Source organism: Polyodon spathula, chromosome 17, assembly GCF_017654505.1.
Source record: "Polyodon spathula isolate WHYD16114869_AA chromosome 17, ASM1765450v1, whole genome shotgun sequence".
NCBI lineage: Eukaryota > Metazoa > Chordata > Actinopteri > Acipenseriformes > Polyodontidae > Polyodon > Polyodon spathula.
Window position 1 is genome coordinate 19,020,723 of NC_054550.1, and position 26,509 is coordinate 19,047,231.

At 39.4% G+C, this 26,509-nt stretch overlaps 1 protein-coding gene across 1 annotated transcript in view; it reads right to left on the reverse strand.

Moving 5' to 3' along the window:
- The window catches only part of LOC121330000 (gephyrin-like), a 287,319-nt gene that overhangs the window by 126,642 nt on the left and 134,168 nt on the right, over nucleotides 1–26,509 (reverse strand). Inside the window, exons 5-7 of the mRNA XM_041276184.1 lie at nucleotides 12,889–12,983; nucleotides 11,944–12,010; nucleotides 6,127–6,399 (exon numbers count right to left, since the gene is read on the reverse strand). Of these exons, the coding sequence (XP_041132118.1) occupies nucleotides 6,127–6,399; nucleotides 11,944–12,010; nucleotides 12,889–12,983 (435 nt within the window). The remainder of the gene's footprint in view (nucleotides 1–6,126; nucleotides 6,400–11,943; nucleotides 12,011–12,888; nucleotides 12,984–26,509) is intronic.

The following is a 26,509-nucleotide window of genomic DNA, read 5'->3' on the forward strand; positions in this document are numbered from 1 at the left end:
CCCCTATCAGGAGTAGTGCTAAGATCCCTGCCCATCGAGTCCACGGCCATTTCTCCCGTTCCACTGTCCTCTCAAAGCCTCCACATCATCCTGGTCAGTCATCTCTTGTAGTAGCTGAGTGGTTGGTACAGACCGTTCTTCAAACAGTTTAGCAACTTGTTCTTGCACAACAGTCAATTGTTGCTGTATTGTCCGACTGGCCTTGTGCTGCATAGCACTAGCCTGCAACAGTGCTTGTACTGCCGCCTCCATGATCCAGTTCTAGAAAACCCAGGGTACGAGCCTATATTTGCTGTCAGACAACACCCCACTTCTGGTTACTTTTAGTCTCTCATTTATTTATCACACCATTATCATTTAGTAGTTAATCAAGTATCCCATCTTTAGTTTTAACCTCAAGCACATTATATTATGTAATTTCTCTGTTTACCATCCAGTTAGTTTATGTTCTCCTTTGGCCTTTTGTTCTTTCCCTAACCAATCCTTCACTATATCATATATATATATATATATATATATATATATATATATATATATATATATATATATATATATATATATATAAAAATAAATACCCAGGAGGGTAAAAGTCTAAGCAAATGCAAGAGTCCCTTTTTTATAAAGTGTGTTTGAATCATATATAAGAGATAACAGAGTTCAAATTGTCATGCATTTCCAGTCTTGACAGGATAAAACATGTCCTGATCCTTTCCTCCTGCGGTTGCTATGCTGTATTAATGCACCATCCTTTAAGGCCACTTCACAATTAAGCCTCCTTTCTTTACTGTCCAGATTTACTCCTATTGACAGCAATATGAGGCAAAATAAAAATCATCTCTATAATAAGACCATCATACTGAAAAACGATCAAACCATCTGACAATTAAAAAAAACTAAAAAAACAACAACTTCAAAACAGTTTCCATAAAACAAAATGAAAATCAATAAAAAGGAATAACACCCAAGCAAAATTCTTTGACAAATGATTCAACCATATTTTGTTTATCCTTTGACTGGCCTACTAAGGAGGCTTCACAATATCACAGAGAGTCAACTAGCCGAACAGTTGAATAGGAAAGTGACAGTCGATCTCAGAAGCTGTAAGTCGATTACCTGCAAGCCAGGTGAATTTCAGATGGAGAGAAGTACATTTGCAGTTGCAATCATTAACATATAAATGACATATGAATACATTCCAAGCATTTAAAAATATAATGCATAAATAGAGCACCAGTCACTGTCAAATACAAGATTTATTGATATAGATTTTTTTAAAGTGACGACTAGTCACCTTATTTGACTATTTTTACCTCAACTACTCGACTCGTCAAATCAGTATTGGTTCTACCCTGAATCAGAGCTCAGGTAATAAAGTGAATACAGATGATCAATTTGCTTTGGGCTCTCTGCATAGTATTCATTTATTCATAGTATGCTATTTATCTCTGTCACAAAGACGGCCTGAGCGGGGGATGTCAGACCAGAAACAGGAACCAGGAAATAAACAGAGAGAGAGGTGGAGTTTGGTGGCGCTGAGCAAATGGTCTTGCTCAGCATTTAATAAATGAAAAGATAGTCATAAAACAAACGGTTGTAAGACAAACAAAAACACAGGACATGGCACTGGTAGCCAAAATAAACAGACAAACAAAACGGACTAACACTAAACAAAACACGGTGAGCTTCTATTTTACTTAATACGATTACAATTACCTCCGTCTACAATCCCGTTCTCCACTCACCGAACACACAACCCCAAGTATGTGAAAACATGCAGCTGTACCGAAACTCGATTGCTAATCAATCATTCAATTGGAGTCTCGTTACAACTGCACGTGAATTAATAAAGTGCAATTCCCCGTGCTCACCTATTATTACATTTTACTTGCACGTGAAGTGCTGTGCAATCTTTGTGCCTAAATACAAATATACATTTTAAACACTTGTGTTACACAGACCTGTTTATATCCCGTGTACCAATGACTATACACCAACATTAATATACAACATATAACACAAAATACACACAAGGGCGGGCACTTTGCCACAGTCTCTTACCGGTTCCCCTGCATCGTTGCTGTATGTGGAATGACAGGAATGAGTGATGAGGCAGGGAAAGGATTGTCCACCTTTTGCCATGACAACAGCAGGAATGGTATCGGCATGCTGACTCTGATGTACAACACAACAATCATCAGCGCTATGGCAGGACCATACAAACAGCAAATGGCAAGAAATAATAATACAGGAACACATGGGCTCGGTATGGAATGGACATGCTTGTAATATAAATGACAGACAGAACAATGCACTTACATTCAGTCATGTCGGAGGGTTATTTAACTAGTTGGTCATATTTCCCTGCTGTTTGGTGCGTCTCCTTGCCCATCGTCAAGAATGCACAACAGAAGCAACCTAATGTGACTTTATAAAATCACCTGAGAATTTAAAAACTGTTACTTTCCATGGCTTTAAAAAATATTTTCTTTCCTCTCATTAGTGTTATAATATTCCCACACCACTGTTCTGGAAATGGTTTTCCAGAATGTTCACTTTGACTCTTGTGCGGTACCTTTAACCTGACCCACACTGCAGACTCACTCCCTGTGCAACAGGTACTAGGGTGGGAGTTTTACCTCCCCAGTACGGTTTACTAAAGCACAACAGCATGAACAAAACCCAGCAGAGCAAACTCCAATGAGTGCCCATGAGATCAACACAAACAGGATTTGAGCCAGCGAACTCCCGTTTGCAAGGCTTACTCCACAATCTATATGGTGGTGTCATGGTTTTGGCGGGGTTTACAGTGTCACAACAAGTTTCATGGGCTTCACCAGAGTCAAAGTGGAAATAAAGTCTGGACAATTAAACAGACTAGAAAGTTATAAGAGGTAAGAGAATAAATTAGAAAACCTTGGCTATCACCCCGTTTATCACTAATTGTACAGAGGCTGACAATTGTGCAGAATTGTGTGTTGGATGTGTAATGCAAGCACTATCACACATCAAGGCCTGAGTTGAGGTCAATGAACTGTGAATATGAACGCAGGGTTCTACAACTGGAAGTGTTTTAGGATTAGGTTATCAGTAAATTTAAAGGTAATTTTTTTAAAAAATGAAAAAAGTTATTTTGGGAGTCCTTTAAAATAACACAAGGATTACTTAAGGAAGATGGTCTCAGCCTTGACCAACAGGGTGTGGTGTGTTGAAGCAAAACAGTCCCTGCCAATTTTCACTCTCTAGCCCAGTGGTACTCAACTCTGGCCCTTGTCTTTGGTCTTTATTCCAACCAGGTCCTAAATTAGTTCATTGCCTCTTAGCAGCTTCAACTAACTGCATTAGAACCTGCTTAGAGTTCAGTACCACTGCTCTAGCTCATCTCAAAACAAGATCAGCAACTCAGCGTGGCCAGGATTCAAAACATGTAGCTCCCAATTACATAACTCACCTTGCAACAATGCTTTTACTAGGTTAGACACTGGCAACACCATTAACAAAATGTTTTAAAGTTGGCAATGATTCATTAAATACAGTTCCATTTTCAAAGCTGTTTCATATGGCTGGTTGTTAGTTTAATTAAACCACTAAATGACTAATTGACGTACCTCAAGGTCATACATCTTTTTACTTCTGAATTATCACTATAACATTTTTGAAGACAACAATTTTTTTTTTGTTGTATTATTCGGTTATACAATGGCAGCACGGTTAAGAACATGGTTCTCCTTAACCGTGCCGCCATCCAGCTCACAATGGAATTTGTGGAAAAGGCAGGAAGCAAATAAATGCAGATTACCCATCAAATGTTATAGACAGCAGTGGGGGCAGGGTGGGGAATAAGAGGCAGGTGAATGGATTGACTAATAAACTGCAACAGGATTAATGTCAAAGAAGGGAGGCAACCATTTTATATTGAAACAGCAGCCTGCTAACTCCCGATAGCTTGAATCATGTAAACCCTAGACAGACTCACTGAATGATACTGTTCTGGTATAGTAACTCGCTAAATACTATGAAGTCAGTATTACAGCAACCCTTCAAAATTATTGAAAATAACTTAAATAGTAAAAGGAAAAGGAACATGTAAATTGGTACTTGAAGCCCTTTCATAAAATCAATTATAGACAGCGCTGTCTAATTGGGATCCTGATAATCGGGATTGCTGCTTAAATGGTTGGGGGCGGTTCTTCCCAATGCTATTTATGTTGTTTAACTGGGACGTCACTTTGTTTAATTGGGACACAGTATTTTCAAATGATGAGCGGAGATCGCGTTTCAGAGCAAGACAGGTTTGCGTACCAGAGTACGTGATCACACTGTGACTTGCATAAACCAAGCTGAACTCTTGAAAGAGGAGTCTCTTGTGGTTTCTCAGGCTACTGTTGCATAGAAAGTTGGCGTGTCAACATCACAGGTGCGATTAATTTTGTTTAAGAATTTTAAAAAAAGCATTGACTCATTGTGGCAATGTTGCCCCGCCCCTGTGTGTATTTCAGTGTTAATGTTGGTGTATAGTCGGGATGTAATATGGGGGTATGCGCACGAGTGTTTAAAATGTATATTTGTATTTAGGCACGAGGATTTCACAACACTTCACTGTAAGTAAAATGTAATAATATGCGAGCACAGGGAACTGCACTTTATTAATACATGTGCAGTTGTAACAAGACTCCAATTGAATGATTGATTAGCAATCGAGTCTCGGTACAGCTGCATAAAAGCAACAAGTTTTCACTCACTCGGGGTTGTGTGTTCGGTTAGTGGAGAACGGGATTGGAGACAGAGGTAACAATAATAAGAATAGTTAAAGTTAAAATATCAGCTCACCGTATTTGTCTGTGGAGTCCATTTTGTTTGTCTCTATTTTGGCGAAAGTGCCGTATCCCGTGTTTTGTTTGTCTTACAACCTTTTATTTTCTGCCTGTTTATTAAATGCTGAGTGAAAACAATTGCCAAACTCCACCTCTCTGTTGTTTATTCTGTGTTGGTTCCTGGTTCTGGTCTGATGTCACCCACTACAGCTGTCTTTGTGACACTCGTATTTTTAATTATGTATTTAATATTTAATCATAATGTGATGTGATTTCATGCTTTTTCTTTTCATTAAGAAAACTGGGACAGCCCCTTGTTGAGGATATTGTTTAACTGGGACAGCCCTGTTATCTATGTCTTTCTACAGTTGCATCACTGTAAAAAATATTTTTCAATGCTCCCCTCCTCCCCAACCTATCGATCACATCAGTGAAAATATGTGCATACTGAGTGTGATACTAGGAATGAAATAGGGTTTGACTATTACTTAGATCCACGGATAGGTTTAAAGGGCTACTTCATATGACCTACATGTTCCTAATATTTCATGTCTTCGCTGTTTACCCTATCATGTGTGTTTTGTATGATTCTCTACTGCTACTTCTGCTTAGATCTTTATTTTTCCATGCTTAATAACTACTATAGTCCAAGAACAATTGCATATTAAAAGACAGATTAGCCCTGTGCTGTGAACTCAAGAGCAGTGTGAAGCCTTGTGTACTGAAGCTGGTGCAATGCTAACATGCTTTCCAGTTTCCAGTCTTAAAAAATCAGGAGTCTGTATTCTGGAGTGGTTAGTATGCATGGCAAATAACACTCTGAGCAGAAACATCAATAGAGACTGAATCAGAACACATATAATATGATCTTAAACAGGTAAGCAATCAAACATAGAAATACTAAAAGAAACATAAAAAAGACATGTTCTAGTCACAACGACTGTCAATTTAAGTTTCTTTTCATATTTATGAATTCAGCACTACTGATTGTTTAATAGCTATGGTGATAAAATTAAATAATAGGACATGATATAAAGACCCTCTCAGTGGTACTACAGTACATCTTGCCTTCTTGCCGCACTACATTTTTTAGACTATGACTAGTATACTACTGAAACCTCGGCACTTAGGGGTCAGTTTGATCAACCAGTAACTCAGCTGGGATCAGCCACAGCACTGGGGAATCGCCCTGGATTCATACAATATAGCAGTTGTTTTTTTAAAACAGTCCCAAGGTGCACTCATGGCACCACTTGCTTATTAAAGCACCAGGATTGAGGGCGCGGAGTGGAACAGTGCGAGACCGAGCGCTCACCTTGGCTGCGATGGCTGCGGCGGTGATTTGAGATGATGAGCTGTCTTCAGTGGACGCCACCCCACTGTCTTTCTTCTCCTCCTCGTCCTCCTCACACTGCACCCCCTTGTCCACTGTCTGCTTGTGTGGGCTGGTGGTGGGGGGAGGGGAGAGAGGCGGAGGGGGGGAAGGCAGGTCCTCCAACTCGTCGTGAACCTCCTTTACTTTCACAATGGCATCTCGCAGTAAATCAATGGCGTGCGGTAGGGCAGGCAGAATGAACTGGAAGCACTCCTGAGTTAACAAGAGAAGTGCGTCAGCAGCATACTGATCATATTCCATCTGATGTGAAAATGAAATGGTTCCTCCATATATCCCCAAATACTTTCTAGAACTTCCCAATATGTTTTTATTTGTACAATTTGACAAGCAGTTCCCCAGATACCACTACAACAAGTGTGACAAGCTGTAGGTACAGACAGTCGGACGAGAATATTATTACCCCCAGATTTGGATAGTCACTAATTTATGGGAAAAAAAAAAAAAAAAAACATTAGCACACAAATAGTTTACTTGCATATTTTTCACGTTTCACAATATGGATCGCCAGCAACGCATTATACAAGGTAAGGCTCCCCCAATTACAATTCAAGCCTCCTCCTTTGAGCCATTATGATTCCAAGTTATTATATTATGAGGATGGAATTATCCAAAAACTGACAGAGGTATTGTATTGTATTGCTAAATGTATTACAAATGAATTCTTTCAGAATTATGGTCACTGTTGTAAGCCAGTCAACTACTGACTAATTTATATATACAGTACACACACACATATAAATGTTGTGCATTTAGGCAAAATAGGTCAATTTTTGTTTCACCGGACCACAGAATCTTTTGCCACATCTTTTTCCCCACATGACTTTTTGCAAATTCCAAGCAGGATTTTAGATGGTTTTTTTTCAGAAATGGCTTCCTACTTGCCACTCTTCCATACAGGCCAGATTTGTGGAGTACCTCAGCTATTGTTGACACATGGACAGTTTCTCCTATCTCAGACATGGAACGCTGTAGGTCTTTCTGAGTTGTCATTGGTCTCTTGGTGGCTTCTCTGACCAATGCCCTTCTTACCCGGCTGCTCAGTTTGGGAGGATGTCCAGCTCTAAGCAGATTCTGGGTGGTGCCGTATACCTTCCACTTCTTAATGATCGACTTGACTGTGCTCCAAGGGATATTTAATTTAATTCAATGCCTTTGAAATCTCTTTAAACCCCTCCCCTGATCTGTGCCTTTCCACAACTTTAATCTGAAATCATGTGAACCACTTTTATTGCACACAGATGGACTCTATTTAACTTATTGTGTGAATTCTGAAGGCAATTGGTTGCACCTGAGATTACTTAGGAGCATCATAGCAAAGGGGGTGAATACTTATCTAATGAAGACTTTTCAGGTTTTTATTTTTAATTGATTTGTTTTTTCACCACCCCCCCCCCCCCCCCAATTTTTTTACACATGTGAAATGAGTAGGTTGTGTAAATCAAAGGAAAATAATCAAATTTAAATGTATCAAGATTTCAGGTTGTAACACAACACACTGTGAAAACATCCAACGGGGGTGAATACTTCAGATTATATACACACACACACACACACACACACACACACACACACACACACACACACACACACACACACACAGTGGTTTGCAGTATTCCCCCCTACCAATAATTTTCCATTTTGTCATGTTTTTCAAACCTACTTTTTTTTATTCAAAGCTGTAGTGGTTCAACTGAACACTGTTATATGAGGAGTAGGTTAAATGTCAGCAAAATTTGCAAAGAAAATGTACAAAATGAAATTTACTGGTTGCATAAGTATTCAGCCCCTTAAGTCAGTACTTGGCAGAAGCACCTTTTCCACCTTTTGGATAGGTCTCCACTAGCTTTGCACAGTAGGATGATGACATTGTTGCCCATACTTCACGGGAAAATTGCTCCAATTCTGTTTGTTGGGGATCATTGATGGACTGCAATCTTCAAATCTCGTCATAAATTTTCTATTGGATTCAAGTCAGGACTTTGACTGGGCCACTCAAGAACATTAATTCTCTTCTCGTTCAACCACTCCAGTGTGGCTTTGGCTTTGTGCTACGGGTCATTGTCCTCATGATATGTGAATTTCCTCCCCAGTTTCAGAGTCTTGGCTGACTCAAACAGGTTTTCCTCAAGGATTCACCTGTACTTTGCACCATCCATTCTCCACTCTGTCCTGACAAGCTTCCCAGTCACTGCTGAAAAGAAGAATCCACATAACATGATGCTGCAACCAGCATGCTTGACAGCTGGGATGGTGTTGACTGGGTGATGTGCAGTGTTGGGCTTGCACCTTTTATCACATGTCTGAAGTATCATCTACATGCTTTTTCGCAAACGCCATATGTGCTTTTAGATGAGGCTTTTTGAGTAATGGCTTCTTTCTTGCCACCCATCCTTACAGGCCAGCTTTGTGTAGGGACCGGCTTATGGGGATGCTTCTCTGTGTCAGGGCCTGGAAAGCTCATGAAGATAGAGGGCAAAATGGATGCAGCAAAGTACAGAGAAATCCTGGAGGAAAACCTGCTGAAGTCTACAAGAGACCTTGGACTTGGGAGAATATTCATTTCCCAGCAGGACAATGACCCCAAACATACAGCCAAAGCCACACTGGAGTGGCTTAAAAACAAAAAGGTCAATGTCCTGGAGTGGCCCAGTCAAACCCCGGACCTCAATCCAATTGAGAATATGTGGAAAGAGTTGAAAATTACTGTTCACCAAAGGTCCTCATCCAACTTGACGGAGCTTGAGCAATTTTGCAAAGAAGAATGGGGAGAAATTGCAGTGTCCAGATGTGCAAAGCTGGTAGAGACTTATCCAAATAGACTCATGGCTGTAATTGCTGCCAAAGGTGCCTCTACCAAATATTGACTCAAGGGGGTGAATACTTATGCAATCAATTATTTTCTGTTTTGGATTTGTAATTAATTTAGAACAATTTGTAGATTTTATTTTTCACTTTGACTTTTTTTGTGTTGATCTAATCCATTTTGATTCCATGTTGTAACACAATAAAATGTGGAAAAGTCCAAGGGGGGTGAATACTTTTGAGAGCCACTGTGTGTGTGTGTGTGTGTGTGTGTGTGTGTATATATATATATATATATTGTAATACAGCGGGGAGGGGGTTAGTATCCTCCCTGCAGAAAACATGTGCGTATGCACATTTTGTTCATTGTTTTATTATTAATTATCACCTGCACTGGGTAGTTATTGTTAAATTAAACCCAGGTGCAGGGTATTTATAGAGAGCAGCCAGTTTGCTCAAGGCTGCTGTGAGTGTAGAGCCCGGTTGCACAAAGGCAACCGTAAAGTATCGTGGTGCCGAAAGGGTACGTGAGTGTGTGTGCGTGTGTGTTTAGTTTGTTTTGAACCGGTAAACAGGTTAGCTGTCCGGTCCTGTTTCAGTTAGGTCCCAGTTTGTGTTGTATAGTTAGTGCTCCAAATAGGAGCTAGGTGTTTATTTTCTGTATTGTTTATTTCTGTTTATTAAAAGTGCACGCAAGCGCTGAAAAATCAATTTCTTGTGTCTTGGGTCTAAATTTAAAGGGGCAACGAACGGTGTGAGTGGCAGGGATCTCTTACATTTATATATATATATATATATATATATATATATATATATATATATATATATATATATATATGTATGTATGTATGTATATATATATATGTATGTATGTATGTATGTATGTATGTATGTATGTATGTATGTCTCTCCCCTCTGTCCTCACAGGATGGTATCCCTTCCCCTAGCTAAACTCCTAATCAATTAGACAGCAGCTGCTAACAACGAGAAGCCAAGTCACTGGTGTGGATTCTAACCTCAAGCTGCTGCAGGGTTACAGAGGTTTACAGCGTCGCTTTGAATTAAAGCTAAGAGAGAAAGCATCATATTCATTTGACATGCTGTCTCAGCTGCGAGAGCATGGTTTGACCACACTGTCACAACTGATAGACCAAAACCCCAGACCCATTTACCTGATGAAAAATATGCAGTGCGACACAAGCCCAGCTCAGCATTTCAAAACAGTCTTTTTTTATACACTTTTCTTAGTGTTTGTTAAGTTAAAGGAATTTTAACCAAGCTTTAAAAAATAAACTCTAATTAGCACTAGCAAAATTATAACTGGTGCCATTTTTTGTGTTTTGGCTTTATGCTTCATTTCAGGATATAAAGATTTTTCAAATAGATTTTTTAAAATGTAACTTTCTTCCTGGTAGCAGATCACTTCCTGTGCGATAGATGGACTGACTGTGGCTAGATCTAGGGTGACCAGGCGTCCCGGTTTAGCTGTGACAGTCCCGGTGTCCCGACATATTGCTCAAAATGTTTAAAAAGTCCCTGTTTTCAAGCACTTCATGTAGCGCGACACACTCTAAATAATTTTTGTCAAAATTATTGCAGTGAAAACAAAATAACATGAAAAAACAAGGTAGTAGGGTAATCAATCAATTATTTTTAAAGTGATTAACACAGGTGTATGTGCTTATTCCTCAGTGAGTTTTCATGTAGTTTATATTCAATTGTGTAAAATACAGTAATGTTGTAGCTGTTCATTTCTGGCAGCCCAGAAACTCAGCAGAGCAGCGAGAGGTTGCAATCATCTGAATCCACCAAGTTAAACCACATCAACAACGTTAATAGAGCCTGATGTAGTGAGTAAAAATATAAAATGAAAAAAGAAATAAAAATGGCAAAACGTAAATGTATTTTTAATGATTATTATTATTATTATTATTATTATTATTACTCAATTATTATTATTATTATTATTATTGATTTTGGGATCAATAAGCTACTAACAACCAAACGAGCAAGATGGGCCGAATGGCCTCCTCTCGTTTGTAAACTTTCTTATGTTCTTATGTTCTAATATGGTTAGTTAAACTAACTAGCCACAAATTATACACCCAGGAGTGTCCTGAAATTAGCTAGCTGCTTAAAAAAAATATAACACTAAGACTGGGAGTATGGCTATTTAAATAACTATTAAAATAGCCTATATTTAAATGGTTTACTTAGTCTTATCACTTATTTAATAATGTGATCTGGTTTTGAGCTTTGTAAATCTGGTCACCCTAGCTAGGCCACTGGAGTGAAACAAAAATGGAGATAATATTGTAAGTTCCAATAACAGGCAACAGAATGGATTCTAAAACCATGGTTAGCACTGCTGTAAATAAGATAAATGAGTAAATAATTATCTTGTTTATGTAAATAAGAGTACACCACTACCTATTCTGCTGCTCGATTATTAAGAGGTTTTTGTGATTTTTCTTTATCTAACTGACTGCCATCTTACTTGCAAGCGTGCTGGCATTGTGCTTCCTGGCCTTGACACATCATGTGATCTTATGACCTTTCAACCCGGTTGACGCCACTTGTTTCATCGTACAGTAGCAGGTGGGGTAAACTGAGCTGAAAAGTCATAATATCACATGACAAGAGAGCTTCCCCTCACAGCTCTGCGAGTGAAAGAAAGCAAGAGAGAGAGGGAAAGTGATAGTGAGAGCAAAAGAGAGAGAAAGAGAGAGAGCAACTCAATACTGCACTGACCTGAACACCCCCTGCCTGCAATTCAATCCTGTGCTTCTCTCAAGCAAAGGTAATAAAACAGAGATGGTTTTTCACAGTGTTTTTGGTTTATATATTTATATATTTTTTTTTACAGGTAATACTTGCGGTTCTCATAAAGCACGTCGGTATCGACTAACAGAGCCTCCCTGCTGGGCTCCTTACCTGTGACCCTTTTTTGCTGCCTGGCAGGTTGATGATGAGAGTTTTCCCTCTAATCCCACACACCGGCCTGTTAAAAGAAAGAAGGTTTAAATGTGCTAGTGCATGGAGCAGCCCTCTTAAAGAGTGCAAAAACATAAAGAAACAAACACATACAAATGTACAGCTATACATCACCTAGAACTTTAGGATTGAGAAAACCATACGAACAAAATTTAGATCGACCAGAATTATTCCTGGTTTAAAAGGCATGCCATATGCAGACAGGCTAAAAGAATTGAATCTATTCAGACTTGAGCAAAGAGGACTACACGGCGACCTAATTCAAGCATTCAAAATTCTAAAAGGTATTGACAATGTCGACCCTAGGGACTTTTTCAACCTGAAAAAAGAAACAAGGACCAGGGGTCACAAATCGAGATTAGACAAAGGGGCATTCAAAACAGAAAATAGTTGGCACTTTTTCACAGAGAATTGTGAGGGTCTGGAACCAACTCCCCAGTAATGTTGCTGAAGCTGACACACTGGGATCCTTCAAAAAGCTGCTTGATGAGATTCTGGGATCAATAAGCTACTAACAACCAAATGAGCAAGATGGGCCGAATGGCCTCCTCTCGTTTGTAAACTTTCTTTTGTTCTTATTTAACATCATGTAAATCAAAGAAACTACAAAATGATATCGCAAAAGTCTATTGGAAGTCATAATAGAAGTACAGTATTTAATGTTAGATTTCAAAATGTCACATTTTTAAATATTTTGTTTTTTCCTTAAGTATATGAAAAACTACAAAGTGGTATGTAATTCAATATGTTAATGTAACATTATTCAATAGGTTTCATTCAATAGGGTGATGCTAAATGTTTGGCCATAGCTGTAGTCAGGCATCTGATCCCAGAAGGCTCATGGTAGGCTTCTATGAGGATGTCTTGGTTCTGCACTTTGCATACCTGGACAGCATTCCTAGTGGGGTGACATGGAGCGATCCCATCAGCATGGCAAGGGCCATTCCAGGGGCTTCCCTCTCGATCACTTCCTTCGTGGCCTGGGGTGAAACAGAGACACAGCACAGCGTGAACCTGCTGAACACCTAATCAAACTCTTTCCAGAGCCTGACGAGAGGTCTATTCATGTTGTCTCAACTAATACACTATATTGAGTATGCGGTATCGACATACCGTATATTGCTAGTAGTATGCAACCACCCAAAAAAACAACTCACTTTTTCTGGTTCAGTAATCTGGTTAAACAGAGGTAGGTTTAAAATATAGATTTGACCACATCTATAGTACTTATATTTTCAACATGGGAATGTTCCTTAAGAACTGTCTTAAATATGTTAACTACAGTAGAACCTCAAAGTTACAAACACTTTGGGCATGGAGGTTGTTCGTAAGTCTGAAATGTTTGTAACTCTGAAAACTGAATTTTCAGTGGTTTTATTAAATGTGGACACCTGCTATCTACAGCCTCAATCTGGCGAATAAACAAGGACACAGCAGAGTAATACAATGCTCACATTGTTATGGTTCTAAAGTCTTTAAAACAGTATTATAAATGGAAAAAAGGTTACATTTAAGTTACCATTGAAATCGTAACTGTAGCAAAAACACAGCTTTGTCTAAAACTAAAACAATGACTGAAAATAATGTATGTGTGGAGACTGCCTCTCCTGCCCTTGAGTGGAGTGACACTTGAAACATCCTATTAGTTAAATAGCTTCAAAGGGAGAGTAACATGCAAACAAGCTCCACAAGCATTGTCTCCACAGACAAGGAACCCTTTAATGAAATTCAAGCCCATTCTTTAACTTCAGAAGAAAAATGACCTTGACAAAAAGCCATTCCTGGCAGGCTGCGTGATTATTAAATATGTACAGGCTACACGATGGAGGAACCGACACAGGATGAGGGCTTCTGATAAGGAGCAAGGACCCCCTGTGTACACCGTTAATTATGTTGCCTTCTCAACTACAGGTCCCTGCTTGCAGGCTTGTGTATTACCGTGCTATACAAATAAAAATCTGCCAGTACCAAGTCAAAATATGCAAATATAAAACTACACAAGAGCTATTAGAGTCATAAAAAGTAGCATGACCTATACCCACAGTATGTACAGGCAAGACTGCATTTAGGTAACACTAAGTACTCTTGTCTACTTATCTTTGAATTCTGATTGAGTGTTTTAAAGTTAAGGATGATAAAGAATGTCCAGAGCAGGTTTCACCTTAATTGGATATATGGGTAGCTAGATTTAATGTCACTAATAAAAGCTGACCAATGTATTTTTGAATGGTATTACCATGTTGTTTTACCATGTTTATTAAAATTCTTTACTATACCCCAGTGCTTTCCTATGATTTACCATGCTTTGACTGCGCTTTATTACACTTTGCTATGCTCACTATAGTAAACCTTTACAAGGGGCAACACTATTTATTTTTTGTTTTTTAACATTAATACATCACTCAACTTTATAGAGACCTATTGGTTTTGAGCAGACTGGTGATCTTTATTGATTTTGTTAACCTGTTCATTATGCAGTTTGCCACTTACTGTAATGCAGGCTGAGATATCCAGTGCAAAAGAAAAGCAACTGAGTTGGAAAATACCCTCAGCTATCAATAAGACTCATTTTCTTTCTATAGAATTTAAAACACAAAAGAACATGTGCAATATAAATAATGCACAACTTCAAATTGGGTACTGTTTCCTTTTCTTTCGCTATCGCCTTATAGGCACACCTTCACAATAAGGGCCCGAGGGAGGAGTTCAACAGTGAAAGACACTATTCCGCTAACCAATATGATTGTCATTCAGCTTCCCTTCGTACCTCCAGCCAGCCACTCTGAGGGCTGTGCTGATCTGTTCAGATTCTGATTGTGAGTTACAATCAGAGCATCGCAGCAACTACCAACAGGCTGCACAATTAACTGATAATGATGGCTCAATGGAAAAACAGCTAAAAACAATTACATGACTCTAAAAGGTGACTGACACACAGACGTACTGTAAGCATGTACGTATGGGCGCCTCCACGATAAGACACTGGTAAGGATGCTCTAATACCAATGAGAAGTTAGACAGTCTGGATTATCACACCTGTAAATGAGTTAGACTGTATTTGGAGGCGTGTATGAGGGGTGAGGGGTGCTGCCCACTTGCCAGATACCACAGTCTCTGTGGATATTGCCTTGCTCAATAAAGACTGTAATAAAGATAACAAACAGGGTCATGTCAAACAGAGCATGGTCACTGCCCAGAAGCTAGTGGCTTCAACAGCAGCTCTGCAGCAGCACACTAAACAATACAAAGTGAAACGGAAACTCCGTCGAAATTATTACAGAAACGGTTCTTTAAAAGAGCACGCTTGCTTGCTGCTTTCAGGGGAACTGCTTACAGCTGGGCCTCTGAAGCCAAAATAGCTATTTTAACTCTGTAGCTGTAGGCTGTTTGTTAAGGTAATTGTAGCTACAAATTAATTCCATACATCTTAGCCATTTTGCAATTGTATTCGCTACATAGTTCTCAAATGTGCAGTTAAAAAAAAAAAAAAAAAAAAACCATGTTGTAGCACACACATATATTTACATTTTAAAACCTGATTTATGGTACTACTTCAAGTTAAGGAAGCTCTCAGTTTCTACACCTTACTCTTGGGATATCTGTTATCACTTGCACTTCATGGGTCATTTCACTGAAGAAAACTGGGTCAAAGCTTGTTACAGACTGAAAGCAGTGGAAGCAGCTATTGGCTGTTGACAGAAAAGAAGCCAGCGAATGGGTGGGGATAATTTCACTCTCTAGGTGAAATGACCCAGGAAGGACGAGACAGTCTAAAAGCTTGTTTTGTGAACAGAGTTTTCTTTAACCTTGTACAGTACCAGACAGCAAGTTTTGAATTTAAAGCATAACATATTACTTTCAAAACTGACTCACAGTATACAATTAATATACGTGCAGGGTGGAGAGGTTTTATGAAACTATTTTGCTAGCTGCACTTACTTTAGGTGCCAGGTGTCTGCCTCAGTCATGCCCAGCACAGGGACTGGCTGAGCTGATGCTTCCCTCTTGCTGTGGTTGTCAGGAGCCTGGCCCAGCTGACTGTCTCACATGGTCTGCTGTCTGTCACCTTCTAACACTGTCCTCCTGCATTGAGCTCAGCTGAGCCTTTACGGGTCTTATTTTAAAACAATATCAAATATTTATTAATTCTGACACCAATGCTTCAGTCACTGTATGTATATTAACACTCCTGACACTGAAAAATGCCATTGGGATACTGTTATTTTATCAGCGTTTTGCCCTCTAGAAACCACAGAACACAAATTTCAGTTTTATCCCAACCAATCCCATTTTACCCTTGTTTGAAATGCTCAATTCCAATTGCCTCACCACGCAAACCACTTACAGAGGCCAACGTCCGTTCACACTGTCAAGACAATCAGGTCTTTTTACCCGCTGGTATTTCTGAAGCTACTGATCAGCTGTCTGTCCAGTTGGGTCGCTGAAGAGTAATGAGGTAAACTATCAGACGATTTTTGCTATTTCAATGCAACGCTGCTCGTGTGCCCCCAAGCAAGACTGGCAACTTTGCACAAGCAGCACTCATCCTGTACTCCAAGCGCAGCGGTGCTTTTAGAGGGAGACATTCAGGCCCAGATTTATAAAAGGAGTGAGGATGTTTTACGACGGTAAAACGGGCGCTGAGGGTTCTGAATTCTTGGATGGAATTTATAAAACACACGCAATGGCATAAACACACAATTAATACGTGATTTGCGGGGGCAATGTCTCTGTGCACTTTAGCCCTTGATGCATATGTAATTCTGTATATGCATATGCAATTCTGGGGCGTTTCTGAACGAAACTGCTAAAATTGTGAGGGGATTTTGCAAATGAGGTCTATTAAATATTCAGTCTAATTTATTAAAGCTGTCAGTAATTGCGGGCCTCGTGTTTGCGTGATTATTTTAAGAACTCTGAAAAGCAGGTGTTAATTTGCTGCAGTCAGACAGTAGGCTATATAAAAGGCAAGGTGATGTGGGAGACTTGTCTGCAGCAAGAAAGAGGCATCGTTTTCAAGGACAAAGAAACATTTAATAACATTTTGTAAAGCGCTAATTTTTTAACCATTCTGATCAAGTCAGTTTGTAAATTGTAGTTTATAATACCATACTGTTTTGCAAACTCCAATTTTCAATACGTTTCATAGCTTACATGATAAAAGAAAGTCTGCAAATAGAGAACATAGAACCCACCTAAAAAGGTCTCCCCACAGTGGCAAAGCAAGGTTCTAACGAGAGCCTTTACTTCTAGAGTGTAGGCATTATTATAATAATGGTGGAGGAGATTAAGAAAAGATGGAACGATATTCCGAGGAGCACTAAAGAAAAAGTCTCATATACATGTAATACAATGTGGGCTCATCCTGCACCATCAGGCAGTACTGTTAAATTCGAGTTTGAAAGAAAATGGTAAAAAAATTGTAAAAAAATTGTAAAAAAAAAGGACAGAGGGACAGGTGACGTCGTTTGTAGCTAGAGCAACAGCAACAGCTAGTTGTAGGTACATCTGAATAATGTAGCTAAATTATAGACCATACAGTTATGCTTTACAATCATACATATAGTCAGAAATACAGACATACATAAAACTGTTTGTATGAGTTGTATGGAGTTATTGTTGTGTTGAACATGTTGCTGTACAATGGAAGGATTTTCCACCTGTTTGCCTGCATGGATGTATATAAATAAAACTTATTGTTTCTGAAGTTTGAAAAGTCTATATGTCTGTGTGGCAGGGCGATTGCCCTGCACAATGGTAAATTAGTGTTGGTGTGATTTATAAGTGGGAATGGGTTTATTGTGTGTCGTTTTGGAGTTGATTTGTGTAATTAAATTATTGTTTACAGACGGGCGCTCGATTGAGACTTGCTGCCTGCTATGCTTGGTTGAGGGGAAGGGTAGCAAGTGACTGGCTATGCTGGTCGTTAATCAGCAGTTGGGCGGGTCATGACCGAGTGTCCGTCTGTTTAAAAACATCCGCGGGAGATTGCTCGGGGCTGCTGCAAGGCCTGCAGACCTTTTGAGTTATAGTTTGTGGTATTGTGTTTTATTTTGCACTTTTTGTACAGCTTGCTGTAATAGTCCTCTGTGTGTTACCATCGCTGGTAATGTCACATGACCAACTTTATTTGCTTTCATTTTCTGTTTGTGAATAAATCCTGTGCGCCTGTGTCGGCGTTTTCAACTTCACCCCAGTTGTCTCTCTGCATGCTTGAACAGGGGCTACCCACACACATGACACAAGTAAGACCCTATCACAGCCTGGAATTATTCAATTATTCAATACAAAATAAGAAGTTGAACTAATATGCGAAACACAGTAACTGGATGATGTGTCATAATTTATAAGCACCCTAGACTACAAACTCTGAAGTGGCACATTTGTTTATTAAGAAGCCACCGCACAGCTCGTATTTTATTCATTTATCCTGGTGATGTATTTCGAGCTTGAAACACATCTTCACGAAAATCTCCAATTCCATATTGGCAAATTTCAGTTTTCATTTCCGAGCACCCTCATCACCATGGCCAGTACCAGGCTGAGGTCTTTCATTTTCTTTTGGAATGTGTAGCCTACACACGCAGGGTTGACCCAAACCCGTTATTTATTGTGAGAGGTGTGTAATTCTCCACTGCTAATTGTGGTGAGGGGTATTTAAATTGCTTGAATGCGGATTTGCCTGCTTCACCTAATTAAGCTTACAAAACAGGTTGTTATTTTGACGATAGGTACGGCCATACTGAACACGCACATTACGTGGCTTTTTGCCGTTGGTTTTTCCCCTTTTCAAATTTGGGCTTCAGAGTCTGAAAGAACTAGTTAAAAGTTCTGTAATGAAAATCAGACACATAGCCTTCAGTAATGTTGGTAGCTTTTTTATTAGAGAGACTCAAATGAAACATTCATTACTCAATTCATTTGTGTGATTTGGAACCAGGGTGCAGCAGCATTGTCTGAAATATATCTGCATGAAGTATAAAATGCAAGCAAAGAATCAAAAGCTCTTCTGCAGAAGAGGGACCAGCGACGAGATAGCTAGTGCTAATCAAATACTTTCTTCAGCTTTTCTAGTTGTCCATGCTCTGATATTGCCTGTGAATAGCCACACAAATCAGCAAAAAAAGAAAGATGTACAATAAAATAAAAAAATAATCTTGATTTCAAATCAAAGAGCACAGAAGAAATGATTGCCTTCCACTTTCATGTTAGTAAATGCTTTCTTCTCTCTGCCTGCAATGTTTAAAGTGACATCCCTAAAGATAAAGAGAGGAAACGCACGGCACTCAGCCTTTCAAAAACAACAAGAGCCTTTACTGCTTTTTTTTTTTTTATAGAATATATATATATATATATATATATATATATATATATATATAGATTAAGTCGCTCCACTGAAGGCTTTGAGTCTACAGTCCCCCAGGGACAAAGTACAGACGCAGAGGTGAAAAGATCTGGAACACCTGCCAGAATACTGTGAACACGGTATAGTACCAACACAGGCATCTAGGACAGCAGTGATTGGCCATGGTGAGTCTGCAAGGTGTTTAAATAATGATGTCGGGGGCACACCTTCATTACAAGCCTTAATAGGAGGGTGACCTTACTACTGATGGGACATTTCTTGTATACATTTCTTAGTTTAGCTAAGGTATTTACCTGGCGATTACTTTATTGAACAGTATACTATCCTAGACTTTTTTCTGTGGAGGCTTTAATTACAAGGCAATTTTTTAAAATTATTATCCTTAAAGCACGGTTTTACCTACCTACCAACTGTGTTTCCTTGGAGGTTACCCATGAATTACAGGTAGCAGATCATAGGCCAAAGGTTATAGCTGATTACACCCACAGTACATCCTGAAATGATTTATTCTATACTTTGTTTATAAAAACAAATTGAGTGAAAAAGTCATGGTTTAACCTTTTTGTCGTCAATGTGGAAAAGGGCTACAGGCATAGGCCTAATTTACACGCGGACGCAGAGGACATGTCCCCCTCACTTTGTCAATGATGGTGAAATGTCCCCCTCACATTGTATGAGTACTAAAACTCATATTTCATCATTTATTGGTATAATCTTGTCAGTATAGAAGTCAATGGGAAGAAAAATTGAATCTGATCCTGGATTACTGGAGCTGGATCATGAGATGAGTTTTACTACGAGGATCTGGATCACGCTCCACTGACCCGTAATGCCGATCCAATCCTGGAGCTGCACACTCCTTAACTAGGGAAACTGACCAATGAGAAATGAACATACTTGGCGCATAATTTAAAAACATGGCTGACAAATTTGTATACAGCCTGAGATCACAGTAATGTTTGAGAAAATGGCAAATGGATGAACAAAGATAGAGGAGGATGCACTATGTTGCTGTATCCAAAGCACAGGAAAATGGTTTAAGTTAGTAATTCACCAGAGCTTGTGTTATTTACTAATGCTATCACACACTGAGGTTCTGTCTACTTACAGTTTAACTTTTCATTTTTCAAAAGCCAACCTAAAATAGCAAAATTACCTTTGTGCAAATAAATATAGACATCAGTAAAAGCTGAATACATTACCAATAACATTTTCAACAATTATTATACACAATTATTTTGCATGTTTAAATTCATCTCCACATCTCTATTTAACAATGTTCCAAAACCTCACTCTTGGTCACATTTTAGTAGACATGTTTAAACTAATAAACAATTACCATAACAAACATTATCGCATTCATCATAGTAAGGTTGAGTTCTTACCTGTAAACAGGAAAAGAAATTTTCATGTTGCAACTCATTGTCTAGTTTGGTGTTATTTACATTATCGTCGATACACTACGGTTTGCGGTTCAAGATACATCTGCATATTTTAAGCGTATGGAAGCTGAAAATACTTTTTAAAAGCACTCTTTTCTTATACCAATACAGTACTAGCATCATTTTCATAGCAAAACTGTACCTATCTTAAGTATTTCAACTGTGGGGAAACCTCAACGTTTCTCAAAATATAATTCAGGGGGAATTCTCATCCCTCTCATTAAATCTGAAATATGCCACACTCGCTTTAGCACTCAATACTGCCTCAGGGGCTGGTTGTACTAAAAGGATCTGATCCTGGATCCAGGCTCTGGAGCTTCAGTGCTCTTTAAAGACTAACATCGTAACTTTGTAATTCCTTGACTCAGAAGCGACTGATAACATAGCTATTTGCCACACTCATCATGCATGACAACATTGTGCCAACAATTTATTGTTTTTAATGATTGCTGAAGGAATGACTTTGGATCTTTTAATTAGACATACAAGGGATGGAATGTTTTCTTATACTTGTTTGTAAAATATTTTATTACTTCAGACAGAATAATCTTCATGCATGCCCCAGCTACAGAAACCAAAGTTATGTCAATGGCTACAGGTGCATGTGACAGAGAGAGAAGGAATCTGAGCTGCAAATCTCCCTCCCAAACAGAAAGGGCACTGTGTAAGGCACTGGAAGTCGGCCATTTTGGAGGAAACGCGTAGCTGCGAGTTTACTAAACAGCTCCATTGTAGTCAGCTGTGGGACATGTAGGGATGATGCCAGGGAGGAGTTGGGTAGTACAAAGGGAACACTACGTGAGTACAGCCCCTTACTCTGAAACGTGTTTACAAGCCGGAGCGCAGTGCTAGTTTGTTTTTGTCTTGCAGAGGAGGAGTAGGTCGGGAGCTGCCGCCACGGAGCCAGCACAAACCCCTGAGCACTACCCTCACTGCACCTCACGGACACGCACCACCACTCCCTGTTTGGAGCGCACAGTCCAGTGCACGGAGGATTGGATCTGGGACGTGCGGTTTTACTGTTTGGGACTGTACCCCGCTGGGAACCCCCCATTACCATAGGTGGTACAGGGGTGGATTTATTATCTTTATTTTTAAAATAAACACGGATGTTTTTGAAAGTTAAATACTGTCTGGACATTCACTTGTTATCACACACCCCACTTGCATCCTGTCACAGTGCACTACAGTAAAAATTGCAACTTTTGAAAACAACTCAGGTCTTTAGTCACCGCCATATTAGGTCAGAGGTCAAGATAACGGCACTACCACATTTGATCTGAGGTATGTTTATTTAATGTAACAGCGTAAAGAGATAAAGTCGGAGGTTACAACAAATGTGACAGTAAAACAGCTATTGTCTGTTGGACAATAACCATTACGAAACTTGACTAAGAGAATCATAGAATCCAGATGTGTACCAGATGTGAAGACAGTTTCTCAGAGCATATGATTAAAACAATCTGGTTGCAAGATGGTTAACTTATACTGGACAACAACCGTAATGGACTGTGAGAATACAGCCATGTGTGTACCCGACATGATCTCATGCAGTCAGAGGTCAATGTTAAGCTCACTGACACATTTAGCATGCAGTGTTTACATACCCTTGCAAACACGAAGTCACTACATCAAAAGGTATGTGAGATATGAGGCTGTGTAAATCTGGTGGCTTGGCAAAAATGTACAAGCTCCCCTGAACCACATATGTACATCACAGGAAGTAATTCCATCTTTGACACCAGAACCACTTAATAAAAACTGCAGTCTTGCTATGTAGTTGAGTTTACACTTACGTCATTTAATAACACAATCATCATACAAAAAAATAAGTATATGGACAGCATAATCCGAGAGGTTTTGTTACAAGTACAATGTATGATGTGATGTGGTACATATCTTGTAAGGATCACAGTGTATCCAGATCAAACTCCCTTGAATGCTGGTTTTCTGTTTCCACAATACCCAAATTATTTGAATCAGAGCACCAGATTTGTTGCAGGAGGGTGCGTGAAATGGATACACTACAATGAAAAAAATATTTTTCCTGGTGACAAGTAAAAAAAAAAAAAAAAAAAAAAAAAAAGAAGTCCCTAGTTTATATACCTAGTATGATGTATGAATACACAAATATCAAAACTATGCGGAATATGTTGAAAAAATTGCTGCGATATGGACAACACAGGAAACAGCACAGGTAAAGCAATGTGCTTCTTGAAAACACTGCAGGGGGTTCTGAAACACTAGACTGGAAAAGCAAACACTGCATTTTCTGCTCAGCAGTCACTGTTTAAATACTTCCACTCGTCTAGCTGCTGTGGCTTCCATGACATTCATCAGGCAAAACACTCTGGGGACCACCACTTAAAATTCAAAACTCAATTTCACAAATACAAGTTCACAATTAGCCTGACCTCCTCACCCTGTCGTTTATCTTGACGCAATTTGCGGGTTCATTTTGTTTGAGAAATCACATGGTGTTAACACTGGCTCTTTCTCTCCCATCCTTCCTGTGATTTAAACTTGCGCAGCACTAACTATCAGAAACAAAGTGTCCCCAAGAATGCTCTGACACAGCAATGGAGGTCTATGACTAGTTAATACGCTAATAGTTAATCAGTTTTATAGCATTCTCTGCTCTAGTTCAGACAGCGAGCGCGTTGCACACCCCCCACATGTAGTTTTAGCTGTAGGGACAGTCACAGAGACGGCCGAAGTGGGCAGCGTCAGAACCAGGAAGAGGAATGAAATACACAACAGACAGGATGAAATGAAATGATGAAGACGCCTGATGGCGTCGGTTTATTACAAAATAAAACATTTAAACACGAAAACAGAAACAGGACACGGCACTGGTTGCCAAAATAAAACAGACAAACAAAAACGGACTAGACAGACAAACACGGTGAGCAGATACTTTACGTTGTTGTTGTTATTATTATTATTATACTTATTAACTCCGTGTCCAATCCCGTTCTCCACTCACCGAACCCCAGCACGTGAATTAATAAAGTGCAATTCCCCGTGCTCACATATTACTACATTTTACTTGCACGTGAAGTGCTGTGCAATCCTCGTGCCTAAATACACATATACATTTTTAAACACTCGTGTTACACAGACACGTTTATATCCCGTGTACCAATGTCTATATACCAACATTTAAACACACCACACGCAACACATAACAGATAATATACACAGGGGCGGGCACTTTGTCACAGGACACAATCATCTTACCTTCTGAAAAAGGATTGCCACAATATTTACAAATAGATATGCTACTGAAACAGGGCACAGGCTGGGCACGAACCCTCGACCCCTTGCACTGCAAGCAAGCATCTTAACCACAAAGAAAGAGAGACGGGCTAGTCTGCATCAGTGGTTTTAGAGCTTTTAACCTAATCTCCCAACAGGGGACAGAATCCGTAACGGCAAGGCATTACACAACACTGCCCGCTACACTACCACTTGGCAAAGCCATTCGTGAGCAATTGTTCTTCCCTCTCATGGTGTCTGCACTTTATATCACAGAACTCTAGCATACATTCTCTATATAATGTATAGCGATTGTATATAAATAAGTTAATGTAAAACAGTAACTTACAGTGGTTTGCAGAAGTATTCACCCCCTGCAAAGTTTTCACATTTTGTTGGCACCTGAGCGTAGTCCACGACGCTTTCAAATTAGACTTTACATGTAGAATCTACACAAACTACTTCACATTGATAAAGTAAAAAAATGCATGTAGAATATAAATAAGTAAGATTTCCAAAGAAGAACAGATTAATCCCAGTTGCATAAGTATTCAACCCCTTTGCTACTGCAGCCCTAAATCAGCTCAGGTGCAAATGATTTGTTTGAAAGGTCACAAAATTAGTGAAATGGTTTCAGCCTGTGTGTACTCAAAGTGGTTTAACTTGTAGATAATTTCCCTCAGGTATATAAAGACTTTCAAGCTGCAACTCACATAGTGATCCAACAAAACAACCATGAAGGCCAAGGAGCTTTTGAAACAAGTCAGGGATAAAGTGGTGCACAGAGCAAGAGAAGGGTACAAGAAAATTTCAAAGGCGCTGAAGCCCATCATTATGAAGTGGAAGACGCACCCAGACACTACCCAGATCAGGTCACCCTCACAAACTGAGCAGCTAGACAAGCAGGAAACTGGTTCAGGATGTCACTCTGAAACCAACAATGACCTTGAGATGACCTCTGTGTCTGAACTGGGAGTCAATGTTCACGCATCAACAATAAGCCAGTCCCTACACAAAGCTGCCCTGTATGGACGGGTGGCAAGAAAGAAACCATTACTCAAAAAGCCTCATCTTAAGCATGTTTGTGAAAAAGCACATGATACTGCAGACATGTGGAAAAAAAGGTTTTGCGGTCAGACAAGTCAACAATTGAACTTTTCGATCTAAATTCCAAGCGTTACGTCTGGCGCAAGCCCAACACTGCACATCACCCAGTCAACACCATCCCAACTGTCAAGCACGGTGGTCGCAGCATCATGTTATGGGGATGCTTCTCGTCAGCAGGGACTGGGAAGTTTGTCAGGGTTGAGGGGAGAATGGATGGTGCAAAGTACAGGCGATTCCTTGAGGAAAACCTGTTCGAGTCAGCCAAGACTCTGAAACTGGGGAGGAAATTCACATTTCAGCAGGACAATGACCCGAAGCACAAAGCCAAACCCACACTAGAGTGGTTGAACAAGAAGAGAATTAATGTTGGCTCAGTCAAAGTCCTGACTTGAATCCAATTGAAAATTTATGGCGAGACTTGAAGTTTGCCATCCATTGATGATCCCAAACAAATTTATCAGAACTGGAGCAATTTTCCCGAAAAGATGGGCAAAAATGCCAATGTCATTGTCCTACTCTGCAAAGCTAGTAGAGACCTATCCAAAAAGATTCAAAGCAGTATTTGCTGCAAAAGGTGCTTCTACCAAGTACTGACTTAAGGGGTTGAATACTTATGCAACCAGTAAATTTCATTTTTTACATTTTCTTTGCACGCTTTGTTGACGTTTAACCTCTTCCTCATATAATAGCGTTCAGTTTAACTACTACAGCTTTGAAAAAAAAAAGTTTTTTGAAAAACTGTGCATACATTAGTTGTAATTCAACAAAATGTGACATTATTGGTAGGGGGTGAATACTTCTGCAAACCACTGTATGTGTTTACAGTACCTGTAATAACTATGGAATATTTGAGAGTGCAGAGTTATAAAGGTCGGTGGCATCAGGTTTCTGGTGTTATAACCAATACAGCAGGCATTGGCAACTGGACCTGGAGGGAAACTCTACACCAGGCTTAAAAGGTACAACAAATTTGAGGTTGAATTGGTTCAATTAGCAAACAAGGTTGGAAGACCTGGTCAGGAAGGGCTAGAGTTGCCCATATCTGCACTATATAATGGCTAACATGGACATGAGTAGCTGTAAATGATGTTACAATACTGAATCAAATATATACAAAATGAACTAAAAACAAAAAAGGGGAAAAAGCACTATGGAAACCCCAAAAATGAACAACTAACTAGAAAAATACAGCAATAAACAAGAAAACACAGTCAGTCAAATGGAAAGAACATTTCACCAAAGGAAATCTCTCTAAAGGACAATATTGCATTCTGAGACAAGTGTTTGATTGCCTAAACATGTATCACTGAAAGTGGTAAGTGCATTAGTGCTC